Source organism: Alternaria atra (assembly GCF_907166805.1).
Source record: "Alternaria atra isolate CS162 genome assembly, contig: 16, whole genome shotgun sequence".
NCBI lineage: Eukaryota > Fungi > Ascomycota > Dothideomycetes > Pleosporales > Pleosporaceae > Alternaria > Alternaria atra.
Window position 1 is genome coordinate 123,126 of NW_025091313.1, and position 17,815 is coordinate 140,940.

At 51.6% G+C, this 17,815-nt stretch overlaps 4 protein-coding genes across 4 annotated transcripts; 2 read left to right on the plus strand and 2 right to left on the minus strand.

The window, feature by feature from the left end:
* Positions 1-256: 256 nt before the first annotated feature.
* Positions 257-517, minus strand: ALTATR162_LOCUS88 (uncharacterized protein; the record flags this gene model as incomplete). The annotated part of the gene is made up of 2 exons (XM_043307681.1): positions 257-323; positions 375-517. The coding sequence occupies 2 exons, from the start codon at positions 515-517 to the stop codon at positions 257-259; spliced, it is 210 nt and encodes a 69-aa protein (XP_043163616.1).
* Positions 518-2,219: 1,702 nt separating this feature from the next.
* Positions 2,220-3,891, plus strand: ALTATR162_LOCUS89 (uncharacterized protein; the record flags this gene model as incomplete). The annotated part of the gene is made up of 3 exons (XM_043307682.1): positions 2,220-2,469; positions 3,733-3,785; positions 3,844-3,891. 3 exons carry the CDS (start codon positions 2,220-2,222, stop codon positions 3,889-3,891), a joined length of 351 nt encoding a protein of 116 aa, XP_043163617.1.
* Positions 3,892-12,607: 8,716 nt separating this feature from the next.
* On the plus strand, positions 12,608-13,210 carry ALTATR162_LOCUS90 (uncharacterized protein; the record flags this gene model as incomplete). Its single annotated transcript, XM_043307683.1, has 2 exons — positions 12,608-12,752; positions 12,807-13,210. 2 exons carry the CDS (start codon positions 12,608-12,610, stop codon positions 13,208-13,210), a joined length of 549 nt encoding a protein of 182 aa, XP_043163618.1.
* A 1,064-nt stretch (positions 13,211-14,274) lies between these two features.
* ALTATR162_LOCUS91 (uncharacterized protein) lies at positions 14,275-16,711 on the minus strand (the record flags this gene model as incomplete). Its single annotated transcript, XM_043307684.1, has 6 exons — positions 14,275-14,923; positions 14,975-15,192; positions 15,242-15,371; positions 15,439-15,758; positions 15,816-16,508; positions 16,580-16,711. The coding sequence occupies 6 exons, from the start codon at positions 16,709-16,711 to the stop codon at positions 14,275-14,277; spliced, it is 2,142 nt and encodes a 713-aa protein (XP_043163619.1).
* Positions 16,712-17,815: the final 1,104 nt, after the last annotated feature.

Consider the following 17,815-nt stretch of genomic DNA (forward strand, 5'->3'; position numbering starts at 1 on the left):
GCTCTCTATGAAAATTCTGGTGTCGTTCGAGACTGGTTCCGGCTTGTACAGAACACGGAAGCCAAGTACGGTATTACTGACGGAGACACCTACAACTTCGACGAGACGGGCTTTATGACGGGTGTTATATCAACTAGAGCAGTCGTTACAGGTTCCGACAGTCGAGGACATCTGAAGACGGTGCAGCAGGATAATCGAGAGTGGGTTAGGGTTATCTAGGGCATTAACGCGACGGGGTGGACGATTCCACCCTTCCTTATCTTTGCTGGCAAGCACCACCTCTCTGCTTGGTGCTAATTGAGCGTCGCGCCCTCTTTCGACTACTGAACTGGACATTAGCTACTTAGGCGATAGAGTGGCCCGCACAAGCTTACCGGTATTGTTTCCTGGCTCGAATTACGCAACCCTTGCCAATCTCTGTGCACTTTGAGCAAGGAATTCTGGTTGAATCAACATCGCAGCGGATCTTATGATTGTGGCAGAATTCGCAAACGTTGACTGCCCGTTTTCTCGGCATGTTCGGTATTTTCGGTTGTTTTGTGGATTGGCAACGAGGCGATATTCAAGCAGGGCGGAACGTCCGGAAGGATCGGGGCGCAGCGATATAACATGCTAGGGTGGTGGTAATTGCACAGCAACGAGCCTGTGAGGAGTTCAACACGAACAGTTTAGCTTCTAAAAATAAGATCTAATCCTTGTAGTTGGTTACAATTCGAAAGGCTGCTGCCTGTTCTGACGTTATTAGTATTTGTGGTAGCCAAGATGCGACTGCCTGATCTGGCATAGTGAGCAAGGATAGACCCTGTCACTCACATTGATCCTGTGAAACGATGGCAAGCAATGATCGGACTCATTAACCCGCCGACCCTGTGCTAGACGTGTCGTGTCTGTGCGCGTAACGCCCGGATTTGCGTAACGCGGCGTTGTACGGCATACATGTTTTTAGTGCTTACAGTTAACGTGTTCCACTATCAGCCGACGCACCTTTACCAAACCATAACTCCCACTACTACTAACCGCGATGCCTTAACAACCTAATCTTAAATCGCTCTCTTGTTAAGATAGAGTCATACTAGATATCTAAGTAAAAGAATCTAACCTTTTACTAAACGTGCTGCTACAACGTACCTAATAGTACTATCCGCCACCAATGCGCCGGACGGACTTCACAACGCAATACCTACAACGGCTGATCAGCACTTGCAAAGCTTTAAGAGGAGATAATTATACAATATATAAGGAAGCTTAACGCGCGAGGCTTTGCCCCTATGCTCAGCTACGTACGAGAAATAGCCAACTAACTGCTAGCTGCCCGTAGTGGAGACCAAGTAGGGGAAAACTGGGCGTACAGGCTTGTACGCCGAGAGCTTGAGGCAAAATCTCAGATAACTAGGCAGCGCGATCACCAGAGAGTGTTGTGTAGCAATCTAGCTAGAATGAAGATACCTACAGCTTTGACAAGACAGGCTTCTAGATAGGCGTTAGAGGCCCTGTCAAGATGGTAACAGCGTCTAAGAGGCGCACTAAGCCACTTGGAGTTCAACCTAGCGATCGTGAGTGGGTGACGTTGATCGCTGGTATTGACAACGGTCGCGTACGGTTATGTACGATTACGAACAGTGCGCTTCCGCACGTGAATCAAAGCCGAGCTTATCTGGATCAGCATCCTAGGGCTTGGTCTACAACATTGGCCCCGACTACGCGCAGGGCATCTACGACATGCTGCCAACACCAGAAGTCCAATTCTCCGAAGTTGAGCAGTTGGCGTAGGACGCCCATGTGTGGTACAAGGAAAAGAAGTTTCAGCCGTCGACGGTAAACAAGCTGCAGAGCAACATGCTAAATGATCCTTAGTACAGCTAAAGCTATACAGAGGTGAGATTCGAATGGCTTGGAAAGCTACGGATACCTTGATGGCGTTCCTCAGCAAGAATAAGTTTGCAGAAGCATTCGGCGAGTTAAGTCTCCGAAACCATGCATCATAGTTGGCACCCATCGGAAACATTATAATAGTCACAATTCAATCTTAATTCTTCATTTGTTAGTACCATTTTTTTAATATACGAAAAGTCTCCGCCCCTTCAAACGTGCTTGGATATATAAGATGTCTATATGTATACATCACATAGCCAGGGCAACGACACAATACATGCACCACTCTAGGCCACATCCTCACACTAGTCTAACTACTATATAAATTCATCTTGCTCCAACTCACAATGCCCTCGCCAAATCAACAGCATACAACCACCTTGTGGCTCTGGCCGACAGGCCTGTTCCCGCGTCGAATCATCTACTACCTGCGCGCCAAGAACATCTCCTCCTCGATGCTTCACGAGAAAAACATCCACCTCATCCCCGTCGTTCTCGACAAAGGTGCGCCAACACCAGACCTCGTGTCCCGCCCCGGCCTCGAAGCCCGTCCAGCCGAAACGTCACTGCCTGTACTACGCATCACCTATGCCGATGGTACGATTTTTTGGATACACGAGACGAACGCGATCTTGGAATATTTTGAAGAAGAAGTGTTTAGCGTGGCCAATGGTTACCCAGACTTGAGAGGTGCAACGATGCAGCAACGAGCTCGGACGAGAGACGTATTGAGCTTACTTTCCGATGCAATAACTTGGAGCGGCATTGCGTTAGTCCATTCAGATTCGAACACGACGTCCTGGTCTGGCTTGACGACAGACGAAATGAGTAAGAGTGCTGCAATGCATGCGCGCGGCAAGTTTCACGCGTTACTGTCGCGGTTGGAGAACTGGGTACAGGGAGATGTTGTTGGCAGCGAAAGTAAGAGTTTGAGCGGTGCGGGGGCGAGCGTCACGTTGGCGGATTTATGTCTTATGGCACAGGTGGAGTACATGCGTGAGATGTATGGGTTGGACTGGGTAGGTGAACATGGGGTATTGAGGGTCTGGTGTGATAGAAGTCAGGGAGAGGGGTGGGTTATGGGTAGAGATGCGTTACGGGGGATTGAGGGTACGGGTGAATGGGCCAGGGTCCTTGGAGAGTGAAAGGCATGATAGTTACTGTTGTGGCTGCAGTAGCAATAGGAGATGCGACGACGGAGCCCAAACACTCTGGCACAATAGTTACAACAAAGAACAGCCACTAAGGGGCTTTCTAGCCAGTCCATCGCCGACCAACAATGCTTACGACGTCCCACATCGACGAGCCTTCGAGCCAAACGACACCACCTCCCCCGTGAATCGAGCCTCAGACAAACCCGGCATGCTACGACCAAGGTCACAACATACAGCAGTATATCAGAAAGCCTTGTCCACTGGTCCGCGCCTCAAGCATTGCGCTATGGGTTTACCCACGATTGGCCAGCTCGACAGCAAGGCTGTACAGAAATAGGGATACAAGTGATCACTTTGAAACCTAAGTATAGCTCCTATGCTGGTGAATTGCAGGTCAATCACGTTGCTGAGAGTGTTCACCTGTAACGGGCTAGAGCCCGGATGCTATAGTGATCCTCGGTGGAACCTTCGGAGCCTCCTCGGCATTCTAGAAGCTTCAAGATGCTACGCGAACGATAAGCTAAACGTATATAGATATCGCAGCACCATAGATAGGTTTTCTTCTTCATCGAATACAATCCTGTTACCAGGCATCGGCATACTTTGCGCAGCCCCTTACATCACCGAAGACATTGAATAGTGACACCGGGACGTAGATTCCTACGCGCTTCGACCGTCTAAGCAAGCCTCCCGTGCGTGCTCCCAGATCCAGGAAATGCATCGCGCTCCTCTAGCTCCTACCGCCTAAGCGTTCCTTCCGTACGTGACCCCAAATCCTGTCTTCTAGCCCCCGCCTAAGCAGGCCTCCCGTGGGTAGTTTGTCCACGTGGGTGGAAATCCATTGTGTTACGACCGGATCCTGTAACGTGTCTCACCACTCTTCGGCCCAAACCACTCCTCGGCCCGCCCCACCAAAATCGCGACGCGTCTTCTCACAACACTCACGATGGCGCCCCCCCACAACGCTCAGAGGCTCCAAAAAGCAGGTAGACTAGATCTATCGATTCACGCGATTCAAAATAGCCAGATTTCAAGTACTAGAAAAGCTGCGCGGCTATACGATATCCCTAGAACAACGCTTCGACGCCGTCTTCAACACGTACCTACACTACAGCAATTTAATACACAAAAACGCAAGCTATCCCCTACAGAGGAGCAGTCTCTAGTAGATTGGATCCTAGACCTTGACCGACGCGGATTTCCGCCCCAGATCATCGACGTACGACGAATGGCAGACAATCTACTCGCGGCGCGCGGCCAAGAGCCCCCTCCTCAGCCTGTTGGCAAGAACTGGATATCACGCTTTATCAAAGCTCAGCCAGAGCTCCAGACAAAGTGGAATCGCAAATTCCACTCGCAGCGCGCAAAATCAGAGGACCCAGCCGCGATCCGCGCGTGGTTTAAGCTTGTAGAGGAGACGCGTCAGTCGTACGGCATCCTTAACACAGATATCTAAAACTTTGATGAGACTGGCTTTATGATGGGGGTCGCTGCAACGTCAAAAGTCGTCACAAGCTCTGAGACTGTCGGCCGCGCAGTCACTATACAGCCAGGTGATCGTGAGTGGGTGACAACGATTGAGTGTATCAACGCAGCTGGCTGGTCTATCCCACCCTTTGTAATCCTGCAAGGAAAGCTCCACCAAGCTAGCTGGTATCGAGGCCTACCACCTAGCTGGGTTGTCGCAGTCAGTGACAACGGCTGGACGACTGACGAACTTGGCCTTGAGTGGGTAAAGCACTTCCACCAATATACAGAGGCTCGTACAGTAGGGGCCTACCGGCTGCTTATCCTTGATGGCCACAGCAGCCACGCTACGCCTGAGTTCGACCAGTTCTGTACAAAGAACAAGATTATCACGCTCTGTATGCCGCCACATACGTCGCACCTTCTCCAGCCACTTGACGTTGGCTGTTTCTCGCCTCTCAAGGTCGCGTACGGCTATCAGGTGTCCGAGCTTGCGCGACAACGCGTCTACCATATTGACAAGCAGGACTTCCTACAGATATATCTAAGTATCAGAGAGACAGTCCTCTCAGAGCAGAATATCCAGGCTGGCTTCCGGGCGACAGGGCTAGTCCCAGCCTGTCCAGAACGCGTCCTGTCGTCGCTGACAGTAGTCAGGACGCCGTCTCCGCCAGGGACGGCGGCCGACGCTGAGGTTGCATGGACAGCAGAGACGCCGCATACTATTGCTCAGCTAGAGCAGCAGGCTCGACTGATCCAGGGCCGCCTTAGTCGCCAATCCCAGAGCCCTACTACTCAGGCTATCCGCCAGCTTGTTAAAGGTTGTCAGCTTGCAATGAATTCTGCAACGATCCTTACAGCTGAAGTTAGTAAGCTTCGACAGGCTAGTCAGCGCCAGCAGCGTAAGAAGCAACAGCGCCGACAGTATATAGCCTGTGGAGGAGCTCTGCGGGTAGAGGAAGGTCAATTGCTTGCTGCAGAGGCTGAAAGGGTGCTCCAGCAGGTAGAGCAGGCAGGGCAGCCAAGCAGGCCTCGGGCACCACCAACCTGCACTAATTGCCACGAAAAAGGCCATAAACGGACTCAGTGTATTACTAGATAGCGCACATCTAATAGATCTATTTTCTATATTTTTTATTGCGTGGTTGTAGAGCTACTGTAAGAAAACGCGTCGCGATTTTGGTGGGGCGGGCCGAGGAGTGGTTTGGGCCGAGGAGTGGTGAGACACATTACTGGGAATCCCACATGGGTGAAGCGCCCAAGCCGCATAGCTCCCACCCGGCTTGCGCATCCCGTACGGGCAACCTCCGTCTACGGGCGCTTATGTCACATGGCCACTTTGCGAGCAGGGGAGATGATGATTATTAATCTAAGACCCGGAGCAGTTCGTGTACGGGCGCTTAGAGAACACGGGAATGGGCCCCACATAGGCGCCTAAAGGATACGGGAGTAACTCCCGAACGGAGACCTAGAGAATGCGGGGACCCAGATACCAGTTTTGCACCACTCTGCTCGCAAATCAGCCGTGCACCCTAATCGCCCATAGACGATGATCGCCCGTACGGGATGCGTAACTCGGGTTGAGCTTTGCTGCTTGAGAGCTTCTCCCATATGATCTATCTGCATCAGGTTTATGGTTGTACGTAGAGTGTTCGGCGATGCGACCGTGGTTCGGGCTAGCCGCTCCGCAGGGACCAAAGTCAAATCCATCCTTCCTCTATCCCGCTCTCCTCGACCTGCGAATCTAGCAGGAAACGTTCCAACGAGGAAGAGATAAGCATAACCTATGTTTGAGACGTTTTGATCCTGACTCAGCATAGGCTTGTGACCATACCAAGAAGAGAGTACTACATTCAGGAATTATACCTGTCGATCAGAGTTGGCAACAAACATGTCAAGTCAAATGAAGCCTCGCGAACGGCCCTACGGTTGGAGCGTGCACACTGTCACGAACAAGATAGCACTGCGTGGAGAGACTTGATTGGACTTAATTTGTTTGTTGCCAACTCTGCTGTCGATCTCACCGAACACTCTGAGGACTTCGATAAACTGTTGCCATCCCTAGCACTACGGCATGGCGACAGGACGAAAGAAAGCGAGAGCGTACCGATAAAGCGACGTGCATGCACCATCTGCGTGTATTCATATTTCTTTCCGAGTGTTGGGTCAGGAATCCTTAAAGCACAAAACCATGGCACTGCCACCCTTTCTAACAATCTTGCGACACTCGGTACTACGAGCCTATTATCGCATAAAGCATGAGCCCAGATCTGGTCGATTACGCACGCCGATGCGGTACTTTGCCCAACTGGCTGTTCGGGTGTATCAATGCGCAAGGTACATCTCGGCTCTCTCACCGCTTTGAGGGGATGTTGATGCCACCGCTCGCTTGGTGTATCGTCGCACATACATCATCTGTCCGTGGATACTTCTTTCGCGTCTTCAACACGTAAAGAGGAGATACGTGCTCACTGTCGCCGCACAGCCTCAATCTAGTGAGCGCACGGGCAAGGCTATGGGCTGATACGGAGCCAAGGTTCATGCAAGACAATGGTCACTTGGATCTCGGCCCGCTCCACACCCAGGGGGGCCAATTCCAGCGCGACGATATGTCGTTCCAGCTGCCCTCCAGCCCGTTGTTCAAGGCAGACTCCGGGTCTTTGACCCCATCGGGCCATGTTTACAATGCACTCATCGGTCATGATAACACCATTCCAATGGGCGTGATCGGATATGGGGGGTGAGCAGCCTCCGCGTCACTGTGGGTGTCACGGCATGAACTTCACATGCATACTCCTAGTCTCAATGGTGACATGTCCCGTAGAGAAAACCCGAGGGTGACTTGGAAGATGACCATCGCGGGAGGGGGGTCGTTCATGCGCAGCAAGAGCTGTAGTATCCATTGGTTAAGATTAACGATGAGGGGGCACAGCTCTTTGATACATCTCTGATGGGTAGATGATCACGAGGAGGTAGGTGGTCGTTTCGGGTGTCACACATCTACGCGCCTATCTACAAGCAGCGTTTGAGCGCGCCACTGGAACAGTACGAGCGTCATACTGACATAAGATGGCACTGCCAGTGGACCGGTACGGGGGACGTAACGGTACGCTGACCGGACTGGTCCCAGGCGGCAGGTCCCATGAACTGGTACGGGCGTTGTACTGGTACAACATAGCACGACCAGCGGACCGGTACGGGGGACGTAACGGTACGCTGATCGGACCGGTCCTAGACGGCAGGTATCATGGACTGGTGCAAGTGTACGCGCTGAGACGGAAGGTACTGGATTGACGCTGACTAAAAACATCAGCCAATAAGCGTATCGCTGCTGCCGTATTGGGCCACCGCTACGTCTAATATTAAGATCTCCCCAGACGCTATAACGTTTTGCAGAGTCGCAGAAGACAATTCTTACAAGGATCCTTGCTGACCCGAATGAAGGGCTTACCGAAATGGGAACAAGACAAGCGCCCAGACTACTTGGGATGCTGACAGCCAAAAGCTGGCTAAAGGTCTGCAACACCTAGTGTGACAACATGTTCATGGCGACACACTTCACTTGTCTTTCCTGGCTTGGGAAGCCGCATACGCTCAGATCAAAGAGTCGTCATGAGGTCGAGTCACACAGCAAAGACCACATGGGTCGATCTTGATTCCAACGTCCCAAGTGGCGCATGTCATTCCGAGTGGAGAATTCCCAGTGGTGCATCAGTCTCACTAGCCGTCGTGAAACGTCTGCTGTCAGTGTAAGCAGCTCTCTGGAGCACCTATCAGGACTAGCTGATTAGAGTACTGTACAGAACACCACAGCAAAACCAAGCATAAGCATGATTGCACATGTAGTCACGTCTAATGGCGGTGTTCAGTTTAGGCAGTTCAGTGACAAACCTCAAATCAGCGGGGCAGAGGCTGCAATTGCCTCTGGCACAGCAGCGCACGTCAATTCTGGGCGTCTAGCGTAAACTCATCGAGCTTCAAACGTAGATCCTAGCGTACTACAGACGTTGCCTTTTTACCACTTAACCTCCACTCGCCCTCCTAGTACCCACCCCGTTCCTAATGCAGTTTCCCTGCAGGAAATCTACCTGAGCACTCAAGCCACCTTGTCCCCCAAGGAGCCATCTCTCTCTCCGCATCTGTCACTCCGCGAAATTAGTGACACTGCCCCGACGGGAATGTGCCCACCTCGCCATTTACGTACTGTACTGTCTTATTTTGGACAATCAACAGTTTCTTTATAAAGCTTGCGCACATGTCCTCCGTCATGGTGCTGATGGACGTGTGTTGATGTGGATGACGTTGTGGCTGCCGTCCCTGGCTTCGATCGCGGAATGGCGGCAACACCATCAGCAGATCGCTTTCTTGCTAGCAGGATACGCTTTGGCAAAAGAGGACCCTCCCTGGTTATTACAGGCTCTACATGCCATGCACTTGGCAAAGCTCAAATCTAGAAATTGGAACGCTCAGGGCATCCCGGGACTTTCTGCTTGAGCATGAGAAGGTAGCATGTAGTTCATAGTCAACACATAATAATTAGATGAGCGCATCTTGAAGATAACGCGCTCTCAGACTAGCAGCTGAGCTTGATGCTTTGTGCACAGGCACCGCCTTAGTGTAAGAGGCAGAGTTGCTATCAGTCAATCAGTCAGTTGTCAGTTCATCTATGCGGCTCAAACTGTCAATCCGGGAGTAGTGAACTGACCTGATTGACTGCCAAGACCTTTTTGGAGTCGCAAACTGAAACTGAACTGACTGCCAAGATCGCTAACTTAGTGTTGCACTGACTGATTGATTGCTATCTGATTGCTATAGTCAATAGTCGTATTTACTAAGATAATCTTGTACTGCGGCGATCTCAGCTATTGTATGCCCTCCTGCTGGTGTTTTAAGACCTAACTGCCGCCAGCTCTTTAAGCACTGCAGCGCGTTAAGCAACTCAGGCTTTATTTGCAGCCGCCGCGTGCCTAGCATGTCACCAAGCTCGCTGAACGTACGCTCACAATCAGCAGCTGAGGCTGGTATTGTAAGCACGTTGATAGCAAACTTAGCAAGCGTTGGGTACTGCTGCGTCTGTAATTGCCAGTACTTAAGCGGATTAAGAGCCATCGGATCGTCCTCTGCGATCGCTGGTACGCGTTTCCACCGCTCGTACTCATCGCCAAGATGCTCCTCTACCTGCTTAACAGCAGCGTCTAATTGCAACTTTAGAAAGGCAGATCGCGACGCTGTTGGACCAACAACACGCACTCTCTTTGCCGGGCGCCTCTCATCGCTGTCGCTTGTCGCGCTGCCAACTACTGTTGCTTCTTGAAAGCCCTTCCACATCGCTATAAAAGCGCGATGATTGTTTGTAAGCCACCCATCGCGGTAGTGAGGGCCGTCGCGCTGCGTGTTGTGATCATCAGGCACTTTCCATAGTGCCTCGAGATGGTGCTTATAGTGTGGGTGGAGCACTGTAGCAGCGTAGTAGACAGGCGCGTCGTCAAACTTTAAGTAGTACTGCGATAGTTTCTTGTGAGCTAAGTTAACGTTAAGGCATAAGGTGGTCTTCTGGCGCTAACGGATCATTATAATCAATATCCTTTAAGCGCTCTTTAAGCGCTTCGAGCTCGTTAAGTAGCCACTCAAAGGTAATCAGAACTTCCCATATTGCGCCGTGGCGGCCGTGTTTACCGCGTCCCTCTAGCAGCTTAGAGGCCTCTGCGAAGGGCGCTAGAAGCCTCATATACTCCGTGATTGTTGCCCAGTCGCCAGCGTTTAGGCCACCCTTGCGCAGAAAAAGCCTAGGTTCCTGGAACACGCTATCGCTACCTCCAGGTCGCCGTGAGCGGCGAGCAATAACCTCGTTGTGACGACCCTCAGAAAGCTTATGCTCGACGTAGTTATCAAGCGGGCCTTGGAGCTCAACAGCGCGTACAAAGGCAGCAAAGTAGGAGTTCCAGCGCGTCTTAACTGGCCTGATTAGCTCTCGGAGGACAACAGGCTTACCCAGCGACTCAGCTTCAACTCTTTGGAGTTTCTGTAACAGCTCGCGCGACTGGGGCGTACAGATGGACGCGATAATATCAAATAGTACACCAATAGGCCCATATTGACGCCACTCTTTCATGAAAACCTCCTCGTCTTTAAGGCTGCCACCAGCGTTCTCGTATGCGTCGCGGTCTTTGCCCCATATGATAAGTTGAGCTCCAAGGTTGAGTATATGGCAGCAGCAGCGTAGACGCCGCTCAGAGGCGTCAAAGCCGTATATACCAGCCAGATGATGGACGGCAGTATCATTGTTGTATGCGTTGTCAAGCACAAAATAGCCCACTGACGCCTTGTCCACCCCAAAGTTTGTTAGCGTTGTTGCAACAACAGCGCCAATATTATTACCACTGTGCTGCCCATGAAGCTCTGGCAAGCCCAGAACAAAGTCCTGCACATCGCCCGCTGCGTCCATCAGATGTACGCAAATGCCCGTAAGTCCATGCTTGCCGCTGGTCGACGTCCAGTTATCGAAGGAGACATGAATAAGGGACCGCGCGCCGCTTAGGTAGCTTCGAACAGCAGGTATGTACGAGTGATACTCGGCAACAATCGCGTCGCGGAGAGACTGGTGGTTACGCCAAAGTACTGCCTCTGCCAACGGATTAGCAGCTCGAATTAACTGACGAAAGGTAGGCGTTTCAATAACGCGGAGGCTTTGGTTATCGGCAGCTATCCAGTCCTTTAGCGCGTCTTGAAACTTGCGCTTTGTAAATGACGATGATATCTCATTCGCAACCTCCTGCGACACCTCAACACCACTATCGCGCATGAGGCTGACGATTGAGCCCTGGTTAGGATCGCGGCTTCGTCGGAGAGGTCCTTGGGCACCAACGCTGTGGCCGGGCACACCTTTAGCTAGGTGAGTAGCTGCTGCTGACGTTGATCCAGCGTCGTACTCGCCCCCAAGTTTCTTGTGTATGTGGCAATAGAAACAGAGCCAGTAGTTACGATGTTTGATACGATGATATACTGGCCAGCCGTACTTGTATATCCAACTTGGGGCACCTCTAGCGTGCTCTTTCTGTCGCCTCTCCAGGTACGGGACCCGTGACCAGTCTAAGCCGTCAAAAGAAGTATCATCAGCCTCATCTATGGCCTCGCTGATTGGCGCGTCAATCGATTGGTTAATGCGATCAAGCTCGGTGTTGTTGTCAACAGATGGCGTGACCGACGCGTTCGCAGGTGGATCTCCGTGTTTATCGCGCTCAACAAGTCGGCGGAGGCTCTGATTCGATTGCTGGGTCATATCAGCACCAAGAGAGACTGGTATAACCCGTAAGTAGGCGCGTCGATAGATGGTAGCGTTGGCGTAGAGTTAGGATTTAGAGCGTTGCGCGATTGAGCTGCAACACTAAGGTTTGGCGCTAGCCGCTTACAGAAACTATATCAACAGCCTCACTAACAGCCTCATCAACAGCCTAGAATAAGCCTCCGCAACACTATGTATCAATCTCATATCAGTCAATCCAGTCAGTTTAAGAGTTCTGAACTGAACTGACTGATAAGACGAGAGCTCCAAACTGACACTGAACTGACTGCCAAGCAATCAGTCAGTCAGTCAGTCTCATCAGTTTGGATTGATTGTTAGCAACTCTGGTAAGAGGCGCGGTATATAAATCACGTAGGCAGTAGACGTGTGTATGCAGGGTATTACACCGCGAGTGATCTAATTTTGACGCGTACCTGAAGATCAAGCCACGGCGCGGTTCAGAGAGCAAGGTTGCATTTCGGTGATTGGCCGCGGAACTGTATTTCGAAAGATTGGCAGCCGCGAAACAACGTGCAACATGTACGCACGCGCATGCACCCCTTGCCATGGTACACACATCATACTGACGACACTGAAAACCTGAAGTTTCTTGAACGTGGCTCACAATGCCGTGAAACTCTTTTGAGATGATGCACTGCCATACCAAGACCGTTTCCCGAGTCATTGACGTCGTGGTGAGCCCTTGATCCAATAGGATCATGCGGCTCAGTCTTCGTGACAGCGAAAGGCCAAATAGCTAGGGCGTTTCTTTCAACCTTGCTGTCTTTTGTCTCTTGTGAGTTTTCTATTTACTACAGAATAAGTTGCCGTTATGATAGCAAAGATGAATGGAGTCAATGGACATGCAGAATGTGGGGAAGTCGACGGGGTACTTGTCTACTCGATCCACAACGTACCCGTTACCGAAGAAAGGAGACCATATATCAATGGCAAGAACTCTCGTCTTCAGCACGCAGGTATGCACATACAAGTCGTGCTACTACTGCATCATTTTGACTAATTGCAAATAGCGGTTGCGCGCGCAAACCTCGCTCCGTCAGAAGAATCGCCACAAGGCAGCACACAAGACAACTGGGCAAAGAAGCACTCGCACCAAACTGTCCTGCAACAACACTGCGACTTCTTCGACCGCGACCACGACGGTATTCTCTGGCCGCAAGACACCTTTGTCGGCTTCTACCGCCTAGGTTGCGGTCTTTTCTTCTCTGCCTTCGCCGTCTTGATCATTTACATCAACTTCTCATATCCCACGTGCTCAGGATGGCTTCTGGATCCCTTCTTCCGTCTTTTCTTGCAAAATGTGCATAGAGCGCGACATGGTAGCGATACTGGAACGTATGACACCGAGGGAAGATTCATTCCGTCGAAATTCGAAGAGATTTTCACAAGTATGCCGATGGGCGAGATTATCTGACAGTAGAAGATTTGGTGAATGTGTTGAAGGGGCAGAGGAATATCAATGATCCGATCGGAATGTGTGGTTTTATCTTCGAGTGTAAGTTTAGCCATCCTTGAGTGGTATGAGAGGGGAAATGCTAATCTCGAATATGGACTGCGACATATATTACGCTTTGGCCTGAAGACGGCCGGATGATGAACGTATGCAACATGTTAGAACATCTGTTGGTTTGCTCTCGATGCTAACAACCACAAGGAGGACATCCGCGTCGTATACGACGGCAGTATATTCCAACGAATCGCTGATAAGCGCGAGAAAAAGATAGAAGTGAAGAAAAAGAAGAGCCAATGAGGAGAAGGGCAGTGTGCGCCGTGAGACTGGTAGTAGATATTGCTGCGCAAGCCTAGTGCTGGATCAAGAACTTCGTTATAGACATGGCTTGATGTGCAATACCCTATGATCGTAACGTGTGTAAGAGTGCTCGGAACCCGCACCCGAAAAAAGCCCGGGTTCTAGACCCTTTCCAAGTTCCGATCCAAGTTCCGATTGAGGCCGTTGCAGCGCATGCCGAGACATCGTCGATCGGCTTATTCTGCCGCTCTAGGACAATAGTTCGCCGCATTCTCGATTCGAATATACAAGATAGAGCTAGATGGCGCAAGAGATTTCCTACAGCAAACGCCGGCTGCCTGCTTGTGCATAAGGATATGCTATTGGCTCGGTACTTCGATCCGGCTGCAAGAGAAATCCGTAAGAGATTGCCATGGTGACCAGGACGAGTGGGGTGCAAGGCCGCGCATGGTGATTGGGCACCGGTGAGCAAATCACCTGTGTCAGAGTAGGAGGTTCATGCGGTTCTTGAATTGTGGCAAAGGGTTACATCAGAGTAGGAGATTCATACGGTTCTCGAACGTGTGTGGACGAGTGGATGTAGGGAGGGAAAACTCACTGTCCAAGACATTGAGGGCCAAAGTCATGACTGGCATTGTGGTAAGTATATCGTATATCGTATATTGTATCTGATGTTGATTGTAACTTCCATCTCATCTCATCTCATCTCTACCAACCCATCTCCGCGGTTAAAACACAATGCTTCGCCACGTCCTGGATGCCCTCTCTTGCTGAGTTGGTTCGGCAGTATCATTAGGGAGCTTGAGGTCACCCATGGACTGCAACAGCCGATTCAAACGTTGTTCGGTAGGATCCGAGGTAATTGACAATACATTCACAGGGTACTCGCCATGCACGTGCTCCGTCATCGATTGTTCCCTCTTGTCTTCGTCTTTGATGTGCGCCCAGTCCTTGAGCAGCTTAACATCCACAGGATCCATCTTGTCGCGCAGAATGCGGAACACGAGTTCAGCCAGGTAGAAGTTTTGGCCTTGATCGCGCAAGCCTTTGGCGCACAGTATGAGTGTGGCTCTTGTGGCTTTCATTATGGCTGGGAACTGCTTTTGTTGCGCTTCCGGGGAGCGCAGACGCTCTATCGAGTCGAAGCCCAGCTGGACGAGGACCTGGAGCAGAAATATGTAGTATGCTTCGAAGCCGTGACGATGGTAAAACATGTGAAGGAGTGTCTGGAGACTCGCTTTGGAGGCGGTATACAATCGTGCCGGACTGAAGCCAGCATACTTCTGGAACGCTTCTCTGTCGTTGGGCTGGTTGAAAGACGTCTCGTGTTCCAGGAACGGATGGAAAGTCATAGTAACGAGGTTATGAAACTGCATACTGTGACCCAAATGTTAGTTATTCGCACGCGGAATATACGTCAAAGCTTACTGTAGGAGAAGCTGTGTCGGCATGGCAGCATTCTGGGGCTGCAGCGGGTCCGGCAGATCACGGAACCATTGAAACAGCATAGCATGATAACGACCGGCCTGCTGAAGATCAAGTTCGTTCTGTCCGTTGTTTTCTTGAAGAGCCTTTCCAGCTATATCATTCATGATACATCTAAGCTTGATGAGCGACAGGAAAGTCTGACCCAGATAGGTAGGGGTCTAGTAGCTTGTCAACAGAATTGCAAGTGAGAGGTATGTCATGACATACCAGATGTTTCACAAGAGGGTATTTGACCCAAATCTCGCCAAAGAAATTGTGTGCGTCTCGATAATCGGGCAGGCCATCCTCGGGCGGAATTTTAGAGAGTGGTGGCTTCATGAGGTAAAAACAAGAGAACCTGGGACCTATATCAGAGCCTATCTCTATGTCACGTGGGGAAGAAGAAAGTTCGGGTGAGCTCATACGCTTGCTGAGAAAAGATGCCCCAAGCTGTGATGGTTCTTGAAACGCGGTCCTTTTCGCTTTTGTATTTCGCGGCCTTGTCAAACAAGTCTAGTCTATCCGCAAGCTCCAGGGCGTGAGACCATGTCGTCCACCCCATTTTATCCATACCATTGGCAAAGTATATTCGGCCTAAGATGGTGGCTGCTTGGGCGGATGAAAGGCTACACACATTCTGCGACTGTTCTAGCTCCCACAGCCGTCTGGTCTCGGCCATGCATCGATAGCTATAGGTGTTGAGGTTCCAAAACTCAGCCCTCTGCTCGAGCGTGGACAAGCCGTGCTGTTGACAGGTCAATTGGCAATTGAGGGAATGTAACAAACCAAGGTAAACACTTACACAACCCGCCGTGAGAATGGCATTAACAAGTAGCGGTGAACAGTAATCAGTCTCTCCAGTGGTCATGTCATCGAGGAAGTGATCTTTGTGGAAGCAGGGCCATAGCGGGAACTCGTACAGGAAGTAGCACTCGAGAAGGCGGGTGAGAAAGACGTCGTCGTCGCTTATCGAGGTCCACCTGGACGGCCTCAGGGAACCTGGGGACATTCGCGGATCGTACATGCGGGCGCCGTGATAGGGCACCTGGAAGATGGCGTGGTATGTCTGCTCGTGTATCTCGGTGCCATGGTGGGGTGTCTTGTGCGACAGGGCCTTGTACAGCCTCGAGGTGAGGTAGGGGTTATCAGTACCGTCAAACAGCGGCATCATGTCAGCGAGATAGGGGGAGGTGAACTGGTAAGTCGTGTCTGGGACCAGCATGAGCTGGAGGCGGAGGCTGCCATATTCGATGAAGCGTAGAACGGTGTGCACATCGGTGCCGCGACGAAGTTGGCTGAGGAGCTCATGGGCGACATCAAGGGGTTGGGAGCGCAGGTGGGCAAAGACACGCTCGAGTGCACGATTGGGGTGAGGGTGCATCTGGCCATGGTGTCTGCGCCTGGCAGCCACGGGCCGGGCCGGAGACTGAAGGGCGTAGTTGCATGGCGTGTGCCGCTTCCGGCACTCTGAGCACTGGGGACGTTCGGTCGAGCACTGGACATGTCAGATTAGATGCATGGATTTGTGGGTGGACTTAGCTCGCGCATGATCAGCAACGGCTTTACCTTTGTGATGCGGCCGCGACAAGCTTCGCATGCTCCTGCGCCCACGATCTGTTGCAGGCTCATGGCAGGATGACGCCGAAGAGAGGCCGCGCGCTGGCCGTAGAAATTGGAGAGGGGCAGATTCTTGTCCATGTACAGTGGCTCACCTGTCAGACACTGGTGGCTCCGCGTTCTGCAATCTGTTATTATACGTGGGTGGTCCAGGGCTCCAGGAGTTTCTTCCTCTCGCCTACGAGCCTGCCTACTTGTATACAACATGACGTCGTGATCTGGCCGCCCCATTGGCCACGGCTCAATCGCCCTCGCCTAATCAGCGCCTTCCTCATCTCGAAAACTACCCGGCAATGCCTTATATGTCGCCGCATAGAAGCCTGGCGCTGGAATGCTCCCCCATTCCGTCACCAGGACGCATTTCTCCGCTGTTCGGTCAGACTTCGACAAGTATACTGTGTACACGCTCCAACAACTTGCGCAGGCGTCTGCGCATGTGCACGTGCACATGCCCTTCAACTTCTCCTCTACCACTGCCAGGTTCAACGACCACCGGAAAACCAAGGGCTGGCTGCAGGATAAATGGACGACGGCCACTATCCGTCTGAGGGCTCCAGCTCTAGAGAGCCAAAGGTGGCCATACCAAGAATATGCGGCAAGAACTACGAGAAGCCGCCCGCCATACGAACGCCTCGGGTCCGTAGTGAAGTAGTGAGCAAAGCCGTAAGTAAAGGCCCAAGACTATTGGGCCGGCGCTGACTTCCGCTAGTGTACCCAGTGTCGCAAACGAAGTGGGCCCAATCCGTGTCCATATCGCCAAAACTTCAGCTTGCTGACTGCACTTAGAGATCAAATGCTCTGGCAATCGTCCCCGTTGCGTCAACTGTCAAAGGCAGGGCCATGAATGTCACTACGACCTAGAGCGTAAGGACCGCCTCAGAGGGTTTGTCCATGCTATTGTCTATTTGCCGCCCATCTTCGTCTGACTTGTAAAAAAAGAGCCCAGCGCAAATCGCACGCCTTGACCGAACTCTTGATCGATGTCAGCAGCCAACTCAATGACGAGAGCAAGAAGAGAGTCGAGGATACGTTGGCATCTTTCGAAGATGACACGCCGCCTCCTCCGCCAACCCCTACGCTGTCGCATGGCAAGCGGGCAAGAAGAGCTTCATCATCCCATGCCAACGACGACGCGCTGAGCGTCACCTCTGCAGACGGCGGAGAGGGTCACGTCTCGGCTTCCGT